The sequence below is a fragment of the Micromys minutus genome (genome assembly GCF_963924665.1).
Source record: "Micromys minutus genome assembly, chromosome: 19".
In the NCBI taxonomy this organism is placed as follows: Eukaryota; Metazoa; Chordata; class Mammalia; order Rodentia; family Muridae; genus Micromys; species Micromys minutus.
Window position 1 is genome coordinate 207494 of NC_137954.1, and position 19458 is coordinate 226951.

Below are 19458 nucleotides of genomic sequence, written 5' to 3' on the forward strand. Positions count from 1 at the left end.
ATGGTAAGACAAACAGAACAGCCTGCTCTAAAAAACTAAAAGTATTTGAAAAGGATAAGATTGGATAAATGGAGAGCTCTAATTTAGAGTGTCAGTAGTAAAATACAGAATTCATATATATGATATCAACATAATGATATTTTGAGTGTCAGAAACACAGCAAAATATTTGAAGCTGAGATAATAGATAATGGGGTGCTATATCTCTTAAAGCTAAGCAAGTTTAGGCCCCATTTCAATACTGAATGATCAGTCATGAAAGCACAATACAAACAGCATTGTATAGACTTAAGTAGATTATATTTAGGAATGTATATGTATGTATATATACATGTACATACAGGCATATTATAACAATAAAAATATATCATGAGCTTGGAATTGAGTGAGGAACAAATTATGGGTTTGGAAAAAAAGGGAAAGAAGTATTGCAATTATGTTATAGCCCCCAAAATAAAAAATAATGAGACAATATATTACAAATTTAAATTAGTTTGTTACTAGATTGTTTCAGAGTTAATGTCTTTATAATTGTCTATTTTTAGTAAGATTTAAAAAAATTAATTTATAAATCAATTACATTTTAACTGAGTTCCAAAAAACAAGATTGTGATTCCACCAGAAATACTCCGGAAGACGTGAATGCTTATTTTTTTGTAGTATATACTACATATCAGTTTTATGGGTATGAAATGTCTTCCTCCCAGTCTCACTGAATTTCTACTGTAAGGATTTTATAAAATTGCATTGTTGAGAGGATGGCCAATTACTCAAAGCAAATAAATGCTACATACTCAGAGGAAAAACATACACAAAGTATTAGAAGAAGCTTTCAGCAATGCCCCCTAGGGTCCTCTGTTAGTCACAAAATTCATTGCCAAATATTCAATTAACAGCATACGTGTACGTTTATATTAAGGTAATATATGGTTGGACAATGAAGAGGTAGGTAGGGAAAAGGCTATGGAAATGTAAGAGTAGGAAAGGGAGATTCAAGGAGGATTCAAGATGTAGCTGGAGAAGGAGGATCTAGATCCAGATGGTCTTAATTGCCAATAGGCAGATATAAATATTTTTAAGGGTTTCTATAGCTCTTTTTATCTCATATAGAAGGGAAGTTTGTATCTTTGTACATTGGATATGAGCTTATTGTGTAGAGGGGTTGTGAACTGAAAAATTTGTAAACCTGTTTCATAAGCTACTGGCTTTTGGAGTCATGTCCTGCCAGGCAGTGGAGGAAAGGATCATGCCAGGTAGGTCATATCCACCTGAAACAAAAGCAACAGGGTGGGCAGAGTGAACGACCTGGAAAGGGAACTACGTGGAGAGGGTAACAGTGGACCATGTGACAGAGCCCTTGTACTCAGATCTACACTAGAGCGGTGTTCATGGATTGAGACCTCAGGGACACATAAAACCTTAAGTCATCTTTTTAATATTTATCGCAACACATATGTGGTGTTTTTGTTTCAGAAAACTATCACATTTCCTCACATATAGACGAAATGAAAAGAACTAGTAGGTATTATCTTATCAATGGAAGTGGGGGGGTCATTGTAGATAACATCCCAGTAGCACATCAAAGCATGACACATTTAAAAACTGTAAGCATTTGGAGTAGCTCTAATTTAGAGTGTCAGAAGTAAAATACAGAATTCATATAATGATATCAACACAATGATATTTTGAGGGTCAGAAACACAGCAAAATACTTGAAGCTGAGATAATAGATAATGGGGTGCCATATCTCTTAAAGCTAAACAAGCTATGGAGAATTTAAGTATCTTCTGTCACAGCATCATTAAAATATCAACATATGCAGGGTTAAAACCCAGGCCTGGAAGACACCTTCCAGCATGCTGTGGAGGAATGGGTGTTAGTGTTTAGCTCTGGATAGCCAGAAGTTGAAGTGTCTTTCTGATCTGTGAACTTCTGTTTCAGAAGGAGCCATGGAATAGACCCTTTCTTATCTCCTTGTACAAAGCTCAGAGTAAGTGGATCAAAGATCTCCACATTAAAACAGGTACACTGAAACTATTAGATGAGAAAGTAGGGAAAACCTTAGAACACATAGGAACAGGAGAAAATTTCCTGAACAGAACACCAATGGCTTGAGCTGTAAGGTCAAAGATTGACAAATGGGATTTAATGAGATTACAAAGTTTCTGTAAGGCTAAAGACACTGTCAAGAAAACAAAATGGCAGCCAACAGAGTGGGAAAAGATCTTTACCAACCCCACATCAGATAGAGGCTTAATACCCAAGGTATACAAAGAACTCAAACAGCTAGACACCAGAGAATCAAACAACCCTATTAAAAAGTGGGGTACAGAGCTAAACAAAACGTTCTCAATTGATATATATCGAATGGCTGAGAAATATCTAAGGAAGTGCTGGACATCCTTAGCCATCAGGGAAATGCAAATCAAAACAACCCTGAGATTCCACCTCACACCAGTCAGATTGGCCAAGTTCTAAAACTCAGATGACAACAGATGCTGGCGAGAATGTGGAGAAAAAGGAACACTTCTCCACTGTTGGTGGGGTTGTTAACTGATACAACCACTCTGGAAATCAGTCTGGCGATTCCTCAGAAAAATGGACATAGTACTACCTGAAGACCCAGTTATTCCACTTCTGGGTATTTACCCCAGAGACGCTCCAACATACAACAGAGATACATGCACCACAATGTTCATAGCAGCTCTATTTATAATAGCCAGAAGCTGGAAAGAACCCAGATGTCTTTCAGTAGATGAATGGATACAAAAATTGTGGTATATTTACACAATGGAGTACTACTCAGCTATCAGAAACAATGACTTAATGAAATTCTTAAGAAAATGGATGCATCTAGAGAATATTATCCTGAGTGAGATAACCCAGTCACCAAAGAACAGACATAATATGTCGTCACTGATAATGGGATACTAACCCCAGAAAGCTCTGAATACCCCAGAAACAACTCACAGACTGTGTGAAGTTCAACAACAACAAAAACAAATATATTCTAATTTAAATAGAACTGTCTTTCATCCCCTTTTCCTCTCTACAGACCCTCCTGGTCTCTCTCTTATCCCCTGAAATTAATAGCTTCTTTTCCTATATTATTGTTACATATATGCATATGTTATGTATATGTACCCACAAATACTTAATTACAACCTTAAAAATATATTCGTATACTTTTATGCAAAAATGCTAAAAATTTGTACATTTATCTTTGTTTTTTAAAATAAAGTAAAATAAACGAATAAATAAATGAAAAAAAAAAAAAAAAAACAAGGAGCCATGGTGTTTAGAGTCACTAGGAACAGAAAAATTAACACACAAAATAAGGCTAAGGTCAGTATGGTAAGTGCTAAGCATGTGCCTGTGGCAATTGCTGCTGCTGAGATTGAGAACTGCTCTTGGAGACGTTGATAATAAAGTTAGTGAACAGGTACAGGCAAGAATGCTTCTGAAAAAAGGAAGCAAAATGTTAAGAACTGGAAATATTACTATTAAAGTACTACCAAAACCTGTGGAGAAGGTGCTTGTGTGTGAACCAGAGGTGGAACTTGCTGAGCCTGAGACTGAGCCTTAACTTAAACGTGTTATAGAAGAGAAGATTTTTCCTGAACCTATTTTGTTGATAATCCCTCTTCAAGCCCAGTGCAAACATCTGGATCTGAACCTGCAGATATCTGTGAGGCTTTCTCTGATGTTATTCTTGCAGGAAGTGATGTAGACGATAGAGCTGATCCAAACCTCAGTAGTAAATCTGTGAAAGATATCTGTGGTTATCTCAGACAATTGGAGGAAGAGAAGTCAGTTAGACCAAAATACCTACTGGGTCATGAAATCACTGGAGACATGAGAGCCATGATAATTGATTGGCTAATACAGGTTCAGATGAAATTTAGGCTGTTGCACGAGATCATATACATGACTGTCTCCATTATTGATCAGTTTATGCAGACATTTCTATGCCCAAGAACTGTCTTCAAAGCTGCACATTATGAAGAATTTGCTTTATTTGGATTTAAAGGAAGATAAGTTTTTCTTAAAATGATGTGCTTAGTTTTGCAATGTCATTTTTTGTCCAGTCTTTTTGCTTCAATGGGTTTAAAAGGAGTTCAGAAATATGTATTGTTACTTCAGTGTTATTGAGAAGCATTTGGAAATAAAATAATACTATTTTATTGGCACTAGAAGGTCAAATAGAAAACTAAATTAAATGCACAGGTAAAGCCAGTACTCCATTAGTAGCTAACATGTTCCCTCCAATATTTATGGGAAGCTAATAATGAAGAGTAAAATTGAGAAGTGTGAGTTTTGATTCTTCCTCTTGCAGCAACTGTGATAATATTAATAAGTGTCAGACTGTCCAAAGGTGATGATTAAGGCTGCTGAAAAGAAAATTTCAGGACCTGAATCCATTGTCCTATTGTTACATTGACAAGCCTTGTAATGATGCTAGCTGGGTGTTTAAAAGGCCATCCTGTGAATTGGAATTACTTCTTTTGCATAGCACAGACGCTCGACTACCTGTGTGCTTAATAAAATCGATACAGCTAAAATTGGAAAGTAGTTTACTCTAGCTATTCCCTGTCTTCATATATTTGCTCTTCTGTTCCCACTTAGCAGAGAAACATTATTTTCTTCCACATTCCTTTTTTTCTGAGTTAAGATCTTCAAACCTTTTCTGAGTTAAGAATTTCAAAACTTCTTCCCATGAGGTTACAACCTTTCAACTCTTTCAATCCACTCTCTAGCTCTTTCACTGGGGTCCCGTGTTTAGTCTGATGTTTAGCTGCAAGCATCCTTATCTGTATCTATATGACTCTGGGAGAGCCTCTGAGGAGACATGCATGTCTGGGTGTCTCCTTCTTGGCATCAGCAATAGTGCTTGGGTTTGGTGGCTGTATATGGGGTAGTTCTCCAGGTGAGGTAGTCTCTGTAGATCTTTTTTTCAATCCCTGCTCCTCTTTTTTACCTTGTATTTCTTCCTCTGTTTTGTTCTCCCTTCTAAGAAGGACTGAGGCATCCACATTCTGGTCTTCCTTCTTTGTGAGTTTCATAAGTTCTGTGGATGGTTTCTTGGGTGTTCCGAGCTTTTTATTTTTTTGGGGGAGAGGGGGCCTAGTATCTGTTTATAAATAAGTACATGCCATGAGTGGCTGAGTAGTGCTATTTTGTGACCAGGTTACATCACTCAAGATGATAGCTTCAAGTTTCATCCACTTGCCTAGAAATTTCATGAACTCATTGTTTTTAATAGCTGAGTCATACTCCATTGTGTATATATATGTACCACAATTTCTGTATCCATTCCTTTGATGAAGGGCATCTGGGTTCTTTCCAGCTTCTGGCTATTATAAATTAGGCTGTTATGCACATATTGAGCATGTGTCCTTGTTATATGTTGTAGCTTCTTTTGGGTATATGCCCAAGATTGCATTGAATCTGTAGATTGTTTTAAGCAACATGGCCATTTTTTTCTATATTAATCCTGCCCATCAACGAACAAGAGAGATCTCTCCATCTTCTGAGATCTTTAATTTCTTTCTTTAGAGATGTGAAGTTCTTGTCATACAGACCTTTCACTTGCTTGGTTAGTTACACCAAGGTATTTTATGTAATTTGTGACTATTGGGAATTATATTCTTTCCCTAATTTCTTTCTCAGATTGTTTATCTTTTGAGCAGTGGAAGGCTACTGATTTGAATTAATTTTATATCCACCCACAATGCTGAAGTTGCTTATCAGCTGTAGCAGTTCTATTCTGGAAATTTTGGGGGTCACTTTAGTATACTAATATATCATTTGCAAATAGGGATGTTTTCACTCCTTCCTTTTCGACTTGTTTCCTTTTGACACTCTTTTGTTGCTTTATTGTTCTGGCTAGGACTTCTAGTACTATATTGAATAGGTAGGGAGATAGTGGGCAGCCTTGTCTAGTCTCTGGTATTAGTTGGATTGCTTTAAATTTCTCTTCGTTTAGTTTGATGTTGGCTACTGGTTTTTATGTTTTTCTTTTTACTGTATTTATGTATGGGACTTGACTTCCTGATCATTCCAAAACTTTTATCATGAAGGGGTGTTGAATTTTGTCAAATGCTTTCTGATCATTCAATGAGATAATCATTTGTACACGTTTTCAGCATTTTTGCATAAAAGTATACAAATACATTTTTAAGGTTGTAATTAAGTATTTGTGGGTACATATACATAATAATTTTTTTATATTTTAACATGTATGTATTTTCCCTAACATTTCAAAAACAATTATGGAGTAAATATATATATATATATATATATATATATATATATATATATATATATATATATATATATATATATATATATTAAATTGATATATTTTGAATTTGATATAAATCAAATATACATTTCACATTTTTTGTTTTTAAATAATTCCTTCATGCTAAATAATTTCACATTTCATGGTAGACTCAATAAACTATTTACTTTTGTTTTTAACTTTATTTCTAGAGTGATTTTTAAATATTTGAAAGAGCAGGCAAAACAGTGTAAATGGCTCCCTGTTGATGTGCAAGACTGCTCTCTACTGGTAAAGAGGCACAAACCTCAAAAAGTTTATTTGAAGTAATCCTCAAAAATGAGGTTAGAACTCTCCAAAACTTTTCCATACTTTTGTATAGCTCTTACTGCAAATATAATAGGATGATAGAAGCAGTGAGAGAAAAGGATACGAAAATGAACTTAATGAGGTCTGTGCTGTTTAACCCACTGGTAATTATAAATATAATCAAATATGGCATACTGTAATATAATGAAATGTAATAAAAGGTAATATAATCTTTAAAAATCCCTTAAACAAATATTTTATACACTAGAAAACTTAGTGAACATTTTTCTACTTTCAATTTCAATAAACTGCAGACTACAAAATGCTCATTTTTTGTGCATCTGCCTAGATCATGTTTTTTAATACATTGAACTAAGATATTCTATGTGTAGAATATAGAGTAACATAGACAGTTGTGCTTTATTTATTGAAGTCTTCTTGAAACATTAAAAAAAGGGCATGGTATAGTTTGTAAATTTTGAAAAGAACATACACTATGTTGCCATAAAGACTAAGAATGAACCAAACATTTTTATTGTAGGTAAGAAAATTACAAAAGATTGACTTTTGTGTTGCTGCCAGAATCATCATCCTGAACTGTGTTGCTAACTCTATTTCTTTCATGTTGTTAGTGACCTCACATTCTAATTTCTTTTGCTATTTTTTAAATAAATATTCACCCAAGTCCATTTGTAACAGTAGTATCTTCTGAGAAAACAACAATTCCTTGTGAAACCAAGGTCCTTTCAGTTTTCATTTAAAAGCCTTTGTGACCTCACTACTAGTCTCCTAGTATCAGCCTCTCTCTCTCTCTCTCTCTCTCTCTCTCTCTCTCTCTCTCTCTCTCTCTCTCTCTCTCTCTCTCTCTCTCTCTCTCTCTCACACACACACACAGACACACATACACACACACACACACACACACACACACACACACACACACACACACACTACTAGAACAGTTTCATCCAAGCTCCAAGTTTGTACACATTGTTATTGGAGTCCTCATCATTTTTAAAAGGTGCTTTTTTAAAATATAAATATAACTTATTTCATGATGCCCTTTCCATAAATACCTGGTATCGGATTCACCACTCCTTCTCTTCTTACAACATCTTCTAAATTTTCTTCTTCTGCTTTCATGTTGACTCTGGCTTCTGTGTAGTAGTTTTACAATTATTTCCTTTACTTCTAGTGTATGGATATTGAGCTATCTATATATTCTTAATCCTCACAAATCTGGATTTGTAATTATGGACTTGTAACTGATTCTAAAAATGTGGTCATTTTCCTTCTGTTCTGTTTCTAAAACTCCATGTGGTTGATGTTGGGTTTCTTGGTACAATGCTTCTCACATTCTCAAGGATTATGTGAAAGAGGTACTGTACTCACAGGACTGGGTCACCATCTACAGTTTCTGAGTTATTAAAATTTGTATGTATAACAATTTTCCTGACAATCTGTTACTAATAATCCAGTGAAAAAATTTTAGTCCTGACTTTCTGAGTCAAGTTTTCTAATTGCCCTATTTTAATATCTAAACTTAATAGTTTTCTAATCCCTTTGATTGGCCTTCCTTCCCTTAGATATCTGATGAATAATATCTTTTTGGCTGTCTTACATTTCACCTTATTAGTGAATTCTTCCCTAAAGATTGTGTCTTAAAACAAACAACAAAGAGAGGTAGGAAACAAGCACAGAGATGTGAGGCAGTTTCCAAGCACATATCTTTTCCAGTTCTTTTCTCGAGGCATGCAAAGTTCAACGTAAATTAGATATCTGCCTAACATCAGTCATTGCTGTCTCTTCCACTGGAATATAAACTAAGGGTGGTTTATGCTTAATTTTATTCTTTACTACATTTCCAGCTTCCATAGCATTACTTGAAAAATATAAAACATGCAATATTATATTTTACTTTTATTAGAATGTCATATATTCATGAGATGATCTTGAACCTTGTGTAGTATTTGTACCTTGTGTAGCTAAGGATGATTTTAAAATTTTGCTTGTGAGAATGGATCATTTTATATCCCTGGATGGCTATATAGAATCTCTTCTCACAGAATTTCGTCTGCTTTAGCGCTGTGATTAAAGGAGTGTATCACCATGACTATTACTAAAAATCTACTGTTTTTTTTTTTCTGCTTTGGTACCTCTTGGGATTACAGGAACAATATGTTTTATGTGATGCTGAGGATTGAACCCAGTGTTTATGTATGCTAGGTAACCTCTCTACATCCTCAACCTAAATAATCATTCTTGATTAACTTTTTTGAATTTATAATTTTAGTGTTTCTATTACTTCTCAAATTATCTAAATTGTATTTTTAATAGCTATGTGCATTCTTGTTTTCTAAGTGAGTTTTTTCAAGTTCATGCTTTTATTATGAATAAAATATATTGACCTTAAGGTTTGTCTTAGTTATTTTTCTATTAGTGTGATAAGACCAAGGCAACTATATATATATATATATATATATATATATATATATATATATATATATATATATATATATATATATATATAAGAATTTAGCTGTGTTGCTTACAGTTTCAGAAGATGAGACCATGACAATATTGGTGGGAGCATAACAAAAGGCAGAAGTAGTAGCTCACTGCTTACACCTTGAGATAATGGCCAAGATGCAGCCAATGCATTTTCATGTGGTATATACAAATTGAGTAACAATTGTTCTCCCTAAGATTTGGGTTTGAATTTCTGCCAAACTTTCTCATACAAAAAGTAGCAGCTCCAGGTGGTTCAAAGATGGGTTTAATAAGGACTGTGTCTTATGAATGCTCATGTTCAGTTTCTTGGCAGTACCGAAGTGGAGCAGCCAAAGGGAACAGAAGTTGTGAGAGATGCTGTCAGGAAACTGAAGGTAAGAGTCCTTCAGATGAATGGCAAGTGTAATGATCTTGTGTCATCAGCAGATTGATAGAAGCTAAAACATGAATAACTGTTTAAATTACTCCTTAAATTAAAAAAGAATTGAAATTTTCTTTAAATTACAATTAAATAAATTCCACCTATTCAAGGAGCCATTTTGAATTATAAATATATTCACGAAATTATTTTGCTGTACATACTATATTTTCTATAGTTTAACTTCTTACAATAACTAAAGGCCTTTAAGGCAGAACTTAGTCAATGCTTATAGTCAGTGTCATATATAGCTTTTATATTCCCTAGACAATGTGTATCCCATGTTCTAAATCAAAACTAGTAAAAACATTATATAAATCTCTGACAATTAAGATATCTTATCGACCAGTTGAAAATACAGTTAGTGTTTATTTCAAAGTAGAATGTTTTTAGTTCTGCTATATATTAAGAATACCCTAATGGGCCATGTCAGTAAGCAGCTTTAAGGGAGCTTGTGTGATGAGGAGCAAAAGAAAATATTGATTAAACACCCTAAATATTTATGAATATTATATTTCTGGAGTAAAATCTACAAAATCTCTAAAACAGTTGTTTAGCAAGTTTCCTGAAGAACTAACTTGCTTATGTTATAGCTCACTTCTAAAAAGTCAGCTTCACTGAGATTTTACAGTTAGAATAATTAATTCCTTTAAGAGGATGGCCATCCTCATGATGTGAGAGATCTACAGACTTCTAATTTACACACAAAGTTAGATTTTCTTCTCTAGGGCTACTCTCATAACTTAGTGGATGAGGCACAATCATGCTCTAATTTTGATCTCGAGATAATATATTCATTCCATAGTGATAGTAGGCGTTGTGGTTTGTTCCAGGCAGAATCATGAAAATTAATAATTATTGCAATATTTTGAAGTTACATAAAATATATGAGAAGTTTCAAATGAGGGAAAAGATCAGGATGAGGTTTGTATTATGGATGAGGAAATAAAGTAGGAAGTGATTTAATTCATTCATTCTTGTGAATATTTGATAGAAGTCCCCAAAGTATAGATTCTGTGGGGTCCCAAGATAATATCTCATCTCATATGGGAAGAATGCACTCACTAGCAATTTCTTTACAATTTTCTTTAGGTGATAATTGAGGCTGGTCTTTGAGCAGCATTTCTAATTAAGTATAGAAGGTTTTATTGAAATCTTCCTCAGTCATTTTTTCCTCAAGCAGTTGCATCAAATTATCCCCAAAATCACATAGCAGAGAACATAAATTTGAAGATATATTAGCTTCCAAATAAAGCTTTTGTTTTATTTTCTACAGGGCCTTCTTTCTATCTAGACACATGCAATTTCTGTTTCTTTCTATACATATAGCATGTATTATGTTATATATGGAGAGATGGTTTTATTTTTCTTACCCTGGTTAATCTAGAATTCACTGTGTAACCCAGGCTGGCTTCGAACTAAGCAAACCTGCTGAGTTACCTTCCTAAGTGCTGAGTCTGGTTCTGAGGAACTGCTTCAGTCTGTAGGTCACTTAGGGGCTAATTAGAAATTTTAGGGACTATGTAGGCTTGCCATCTTCTCTATGGCTAATCGAGTTTGTACAAATGTAAGAATGAGTCTTTATATAACCTTTGATATTAAAAATAATTTCCTCTTTTCAAAAAATAGAAAACATATTCAGCTTGTGGCAACACTTAAACTATGATTCTATATAACTTTTAAAAGTAATACAAATCCTGATTTAAGCCCTACTTTACTACAATTAGAGGGTATTAAAAAACCAACTTTATATCTTGGTAATTCTTCATTCAATATCTCATACCTGAAACCAATATAAATGGCTTCTAATACTATGGCTTAAATATATTATATGGTATTTCTGTATAATTTCATATCAAGAAATGAACTATTATTGGAGAATATAATGAAAATCAATAAGATAGTTTAAATGTACACTTAATGGGCAGTAGATTTTATTAAATTTATTTTTCACAATTAATTAATAAATATTTTGGCTGAAAAATTTGTTTATATATGTATATATGGAGAGAATCTTTTACTAGTGAACAGGAGGAAGACAATGATTTTTATGTAAATTTGTTGTAATATTTCTTTTATGTTGTATCTGAGGTCAGAAGCTATGATACAAACTATATCAATATTTACACTTATTTTAATTTTGCTGTTATATAGATAAGACCAGATGGTGGTGCTGTGGCTCCACTAGAAATAGAAAGTACCAACTATTCATGACCTCATTTTTATTTTCTGCTTATTTTTCTCAAACACAATCCAGACTCTTTTAAAACATATACTATAGTGTTATACTCAGATTTTTCTCCTATAATTAAAAATGTTTTATACATACATACACACACACACACACACACACACACACACACACACACATATATTCCCCTTTCAAAGTTTACATTTAAAATGCATTGGCTTTTTGGATTTTTGACAATAACTATAAATATAAACATAATGCAGGGTGATTAAAATCTTAACAAAGTTTCAATAACGATTTTTTTTCTAGCCCTGTACCTCATGGCATCTGCTTGAGTTTTAACAAAATGTTTAAAGATTTGAATATTGATTATTTTGTGAATGCAGAAAATTCATAGTTTAAAAACTTTAATGTAATAATTTGTGTAAAAATTTAAATATTTCTATATTTTGTTTGTTGAAACATTCATTTTTCTGTTTCTTACTTATGCTTAAGCTGATATTTAAGAAAATAGTATCTTAAAGTGTGATACTCTACAACTTAGCACTGTTGTCATAAAAAATCTAGTTTTCAGAAGGGGTGTTTCAGTACATTCAGTTCTAATACCAGGACTTCACAATTTGTTATGTTTCAGTATGAATTTGTGTCTTCACAATTTGTTATGCCTCAGTATGAATACACACTGGAAGATAGATATTAACTCAACAGCCTCCCTTTGACATAAACAGAATCAGTATCTTCTGGTCCCAGTTTGAAAGGCCATAGTAAAAGGACCTCGTTTTACACACACAAAGCTGCTTCAATCCAGTTAAAAATTAGGCATAGATCTAAACAGAGAATTCTCAATAGTGGAATCTCAAGTGGCTGAGAAACATTTAAATAAGTGTTCAATATCCTTAGTCATCAGAGAATTGCAAATCAAAATGACTTTGAGATTTCATCCTACATTTATCAGAATGGCCAAGACCAACAGCACAAATGACTGCTCATGTTATCCAGGATGTGGAGAAAGGGGAATACTTTTCCATTGCTAGTAGGAGTGCAAATTAGTACAAATGAAAATCAGTGTAATAGTTTCACAGAATGTTAGGAATTGATCTACCTCAAGATCCAGGTATGCCCATATGTACAAAGAATGTTTCATCCTACTACAAGGATATTTCTAATAGGCAGAAACTGGAAACAACCTAGATGTCTCCCAACAGAAATTAGATTAAAAACAAAATAAAACAAAACTGGAATACATTCACACAATGGTGTACTACTCAATTGTCTAAAAAAAAAAAAAAAAAAAAAAAAAAAAAAAAAAAAAAGGCAGGCAATGAATAGAACAAGAAAAAAAAAATCATCTTAAGTAAGGTATTCCAGACTCAAAGAGGCAGATATGATATGTACTCATTAATTAAATTAAACTAAATAATAAAATAAAATAAATATTCAATTAAAATATAAGTTAAATAATAAATTTTAAAATAAATGATAAATAAAATAAATTAAATAAATGGATCTAGAGGTGAAACAGCGTTTTCTCTGGGATGGGGAAATAAATAGACTAGTGGCAGGTGAGTACAGGATTAGGGAATCAAGTGTCTGGGAAGGGCCATGGGGTGGAGGGAGAAATTATGTACAGAGAAGTTGAAATTGGGGGATAGTGGTATGGAAATTTACTGCAGTGGAAAGAAATTTCCTAGAATTTATAAATGTGGTCTTAATGAAGACTCCTAGTAATAGGGCATATGGAATCTCAACTGACTATCTCTTGTAGCTAGGTTAGGCTTCCAGTGGCCATACTGGGCTGCATTTAATTGAATTGTTGTCCAACGGATGCCCGTGGAAATCCCGAAACATCCTGTTGGGTTGCTGTTGGTAAGACAAGGGGTTGCTCTTTACAAATGGACAACAGAGCTTTATCATTGAGTACAACACCCACACTCCTCATTGAACTTGACAATGTCAAACTGGTACTTACGTGGAGATTCTTCTATATCGATGTACTCTCTTTAATACAGGAAGGTACTCTGCAAGCTACTGGAAAAGATACACAACCACAAAACTTTTGACCTACAATCTCTTACATGCATACACTAGGGCAATGGTGGTACAGAACTTGTGGGACTAGCTAACCAATGTCTGATTTGAATTAAGGCCCACTTAATGAGAAGGAATCCATACTTAATGCTGCTTGAGTAACCAAGAACCAGAGACTACATAGTCTGGACACCTAGAGTAAAACCAAATGCTACTGCTCTTAAGAAAAATCAATAAAATGATTCCTAATGATACATAGATCAGTTCCTTATACAGTCATTATGAGAGTTGCTTCCTCCATCAGCAGAAGGGAATAGTTGCTGAGACCCACAACAGACACACAGAGAGAGAGTCTAAATTTTGAGGTTTCTATCAAATTTCTTCCCTCAGAGCTCATAATATCCTTTAGAAAAAGAGACAGAAAACATTTAAGAGCCAGAGGTATATAGGTATAGAGGACAGCAGGAGAAAAGGGCCTTCTGAATAAACTAAGTAAAGTACATACAAGCTCACAGAAATGGAACCAGCAAGTAGAGGGCCTATATGGGTATACATCAGGGAGTGGAGGGGAGAAAAGGAGGTTTTGGGAGGAGTAAAAGGAAGGAAAACTATAATCAGGATATATTGTATAAGAAAACAATCTATTTTCAATAAAAGAAAACATACATATAAACATAAAGTGCATAACATTACCAAATAATAGAGCCAAAGTAATAAATTATTTTCCCAATTAATGTATATTCCATTAATAATAGAATTAGATTTTATTTTTAAACTATCTTTTATGAGATATATTATAGAATGATAGCATCAAAGTTCAATGATCCTTAAATTTTCATTACAAGCTCTATGTAGCAGTGACATATGTTTAACTAACTTTATAATTTCAAGTAACACTTCATTCTTTCATTATTTCATGGGTACAAAGGCTCGTTTTTGACACTGTATGGTGTTAATGTATACATTTGTTTTACAACTTTAGGTTCTTTTCATTGGATTGAATTATTATGTTCAAGTGCCAGTGATAGATTATTCTATCTAGAGAGGTCTATCAGGAAAGAAATTTAGAACAAAAATTGGATGAAATTTGCAAATAAGACTGTTAAAGGATTTACACAAAAATAATAAATAAAAAGAGGAATATAGCCAAGGGAAAGTAAGCATCACTTTGTGCATTGTTTCCCAGCACTCCTAAATTAGAAATATTTCTGAGTACTGTTAAGAAGCCCCCAAATAACCAGGTGATGGTGTCTTATGCCTTTTATTTACAGCACTCAGGAAGCAGAAGCAGGTAGATCTCCGAGTTCAAGGCCAGCTTAGTTTACAGAGTGAGGTTCAGAACAGCCAAAGTTACACAGAGAAATCCTGTCTTTAAAAAAATAAGAGAGAAGGGAGAGTGGGGTAAGGAGGGAGGAAGGAAGAAAGAAAAAAGTACACAAGTAACAAAATCAAGTAGAGTTAATATGGGAGAATGAAAGAAAAATCTTTTGATCAATGAGCTTAATCTTTAGAAAAAAAAGCAGAGACAGTAATTTTTAACTATTGAAGATATAAACTGAGTGAATCTAAATATATATACAAGAATTTGGAAACAGATATTTTCAGCAAACATGTCACAAGACTGATGAAAACCTTGATATATATGAAACACAAATGGAAAACATTTTTTAAACAGCATCCCAAATATTACTTTATTAGTGCTAACATAGGTAGTGACAGGTATGTGTGCTATTTGTATGGAAGTGGACTCTGATAGTCTGTGCTAGGATCAGGCAATCTTATTAGCCTTGGTAAAGCATCATGATTTTCTTTTTTTTCTTTTTTTATTGAAGAACTTTATTTTAAAAACAAAGATAACTGTACAAATTTTAAGCATTTTTGCATAAAAGTATACAAATACATTTTTGTCAGTGCTTGGCTTTTTTTTTTAAGGTTTGATAGTGTGCATTAAGATCTTACTAGTTACAATGAGTATAAAGTACATGTAAAACAGGATGTAACCTGGAATTAGTCAAAGTTTTCTTGTTGTGTAAGGAGTAAACATAATGCTTTTTTTTTTTTTTCTTTTGCTTGGACTTCATACAGTCTGTGAGTTGTTTCTGGGGTGTTCAGAGCTTTCTGGGGTTAGTATCTAATTATCAGTGACTGCATATTATGTCTGTTCTTTTGTGACTGGGTTATCTCACTCAGGATGATATTCTCTAGATGCAGCCATTTTCTTACGAATTTCATAAAGTCATTGTTTCTGATAGCTGAGTAGTACTCCATTGTGTAAATGGACCACAATTTTTGTATCCATTCATCTACTGAAGGACAACTTGGTTCTTTCCAGCTTCTGACTATTATAAAAAGAGCTGCTATGAACATTGTGGTGCATGTGTCTTTGTTGTATGTTGGAGCGTCTCTGGGGTATATGCCCAAAAGTGAAATAACTGGGTCTTCATGTAGCACTATGTCCAATTTTCTGAGGAATCGCCAGACTGATTTCGAGAGTGCTTGTACCAGTTTACAACCCCACCAACAGTGGAGAAGTGTTCCTCTTTCTCCACATCCTCGCCAGCATCTGCTATCATCTGAATTTTTGATCTTGGCTAATTTGACTGGTGTGAGGTGGAATTTCAGGGTTGGGAAAACATTTTTTTAATGTAACAAATGTGATGTAAAAGAAAGAAGTCCTGAGTACATGGGTGCAAATATATCTTTCATGCTGCTTATCGCAATTAATTCAATTTCCTGACTGTTGGTGCATAAGGGTGTTAGGGGAAATTGAGTTTGGTTTGGGTAAGAATTCAAGGTTGCTTTAGCACTGTTTAATTCTTTCTCTCATCTGCTCATCCTCCCTCTCTTGGAACTCCCCTCTCTCTAGCCCTCTTCTTTTCCTCCCTTCCTCCCTATCCACCTACACCGCTCTGTGTAACATCAGCCTTCTTTCTTCATTTCTTCAATTCTTTTTTCTTTCTAAATAGATAAATTTAATATTACTAGCTGTTTTGTAGCAAATACTAGCTGTGTTTTATAAAATACAGTATTAAACAATGCTTGTCAGAGATCACAAAAATTGCTCTTTCCAGATGGTAAAAAAGGCCTTGGAGGCACTGTGGTTTTGTTTTTGTGGAAAACAAACCATGGGGAAGCCACCAGTACAGGTTGGCTTTTCTCTGGTGGCCTGCTGTAGATTAAGAGCAACTGGTGGTTTCGTTAAGCCTTCAAAAAATAAATCTCAAAGTTGTAAAAAGGATAGTATGATTTGAAAGGAACATTAGTACACTTTCTGTGAGAGAGAGAGCTGAAATGTATGCAAAACACATTTTTTAAGGACACAAAAGTGTTTGGCACATGTTGAATGTCATGTGCCATTCAAAGCCTTCTAGAGACAAAAGAAAAAATATAGCTAAACAGCGTATGTTCATAGAAATGCAGAAAAGAGCAGCCTGAAAAATGATGCCACCCAAATGGGAACAAAACAAGTGGCACCAGCTAGAACTCAAAGGCAGACACTTCAAGGCACTTCCTCTCTGTGGCAGTGCAAAGACATAAAATAATAAGACTCTGCTCCAGGACCAACTATATCATGCATGCTCACATCTGCCCTAAATTAGAGGGACTTACACAAGGCAAAAATTGGACACACAAGTGTCTTGGAGTCCCGCCCGACCTCACATCTGATCCAATTTGAATCAAGTTCAGAGGATTTTCCATATGCTGAAAATGAGTTAAAGAAGCCTTGAGACAGGGGCAAGAAATCTTACAACTTGAAAAGTTTCTTTCTTTTTCTTCTCTTAAAAAAGACATATGAAAGGAGCAAAGAAAGAAAACAGGGAGTGTAGAGGGGTTGCCAGACAGAAACTATACCTATTTAACTGTGGATTCAGGAGGGAAGGAGCTTAAAAAGAAAATAGGATGTCATAGTGGGTTGCAGGCAATTGGACATCCAGTGAAACTGTAAGCAGCAATTAACCTAAAAAGAATTACAAAATATTGCTCAGGGCAAACTTATTCTAAGAGCACATATATGCTATATGTACGTTCATAGGTAAATATTTGTATGTATTTCAATGTTAAAAGTTTAGAAACATATCCTCAATAAAATTTCCCAGTAAATCTGGCAATGTTAGAGAGACATAGGTAGAGACTTCCCCTGGCTGAGAGCAGATTTCCTTTTAAAATTTACAGAGACCCTAACACAAATGTGCATAAGTGCTCTAAATAAGTGCAAAGACAGACAATACAGCTATGAAAGTAGGAGAAACACTTATCCTCACCCTGAAGATGCTTTATTTGTGATTCTAGAGTACATCTTACTTCTACTGGAGTCACTCCTGTGAAAATGATCCAGGGTCTTAGCTTTCATTTAGATATATGTTTGTCTTTGTCAACTTTGTTGATTTACCTGATACAACAGAAGGTAACTAGGTAGGTGTTGAACTGTGGCAACATTGCACATTCAACATTAGGTAATCAGCAAATTCTGAGAACATATTAAAATAAAATTATCTCAGGATGAATTAATCTCTACCTATTGCTTTTGTTACTTGCTGCTATGCATTCATCCTTCTAAATTTCATGTGAAAAATGCATGCAAAATCAAGTTATGTATTTTTTTTAAGAATTGAATTTCAGCTGGCCTGGTGCCTCATACCTGCAGTCACAGCACTGGAAAGGCTAAGGCAATGGATTGTCATAAATTTGTGCCCACTCTGGAGCTATGTAATGATTTCTCAGCTAGCATGAAATGTAGAAGATCCTGTCTTAAAAAGAAAAGCCAAGCAAATGAGCAAAAGTGCAAGGAAAATGAAAGATAAGTTACTAAAAATGAATCTGAATCATAATGGCAAGTGAAGAGGCTTACTGAGCAAAACTGTTTAATGAAATGCTTTGTAATGGGTAGTACTTGAATTAATAAATGTCTGTTAAGGACATAAACTCCAAATGTGCATTTATGTTTATTCAACTCAGGAATGAAACTATAATTTCTTTGTCTTTTGTAGTTTGCAAGACACATCAAAAAATCTGAAGGCCAGAAGATTCCTAAAGTTGAATTGCAAATATCAATTTATGGAGTAAAAATTCTCGAACCCAAAACAAAGGTAAGGCTTGATTTTTTTTTGGTCATGTTATCCTACTCTTCAACTAGTTGTAATTACACCTGTTCTCACTAACATTGAATTTTATTAATAACTTAAAATGGTTGGTTCTTGGTGATTTATTTAAGTATGTGTAGGAATTTGGGGAAAGGACTCAATCTTTGGAATCTTGAAGTTGTCTATTCTGCAGCTGGTGTTCCACACCCAATAACTTAAATAAAATATATGCAGTAGCACCCATATTTAGAGATTTATGTTTTGTTATTATTAAATTTATGTATGTATTTATTTATTTATTCACTTTACAACCCAATATCAGCCCTTCCTCTCCTGCCATTAACTCCTCACAGAAGTCCTCCCCTTAATGCACCCTCACATCCTATCCCACTGAGAGCAAATAAGGCTGTCCATTTACCAGGATGGATCCACAGCCAGGTAAGCAGCAGGCTCAGGGACAACCCCTGCTCCAGTTGTTGGGGACCCTGCATGAAAACCAAAGTGTTCATCTTGTACATGTTTGCAGGAGCCTACATCCAGCCTGTGCTCATTCTTTGTTTGGTTATCTGGTCTCTTGGTGCCCACAGGCATCCGTATTAGTTGTCTCTGTTGGCCTTTCTGCGGAATCCCTGTCCTCT

At 34.3% G+C, this 19458-nt stretch overlaps 1 protein-coding gene across 3 annotated transcripts in view; it reads left to right on the forward strand.

Moving 5' to 3' along the window:
- The window catches only part of GULP1 (GULP PTB domain containing engulfment adaptor 1), a 235266-nt gene that overhangs the window by 165084 nt on the left and 50724 nt on the right, over positions 1 to 19458 (forward strand). For all 3 annotated transcript variants that reach the window (XM_080933399.1, XM_080933400.1, XM_080933401.1), the window contains 2 exons: positions 9405 to 9476; positions 18728 to 18826. In XM_080933399.1, coding sequence (XP_080789525.1) covers positions 9405 to 9476; positions 18728 to 18826 — 171 coding nt within the window. The remainder of the gene's footprint in view (positions 1 to 9404; positions 9477 to 18727; positions 18827 to 19458) is intronic.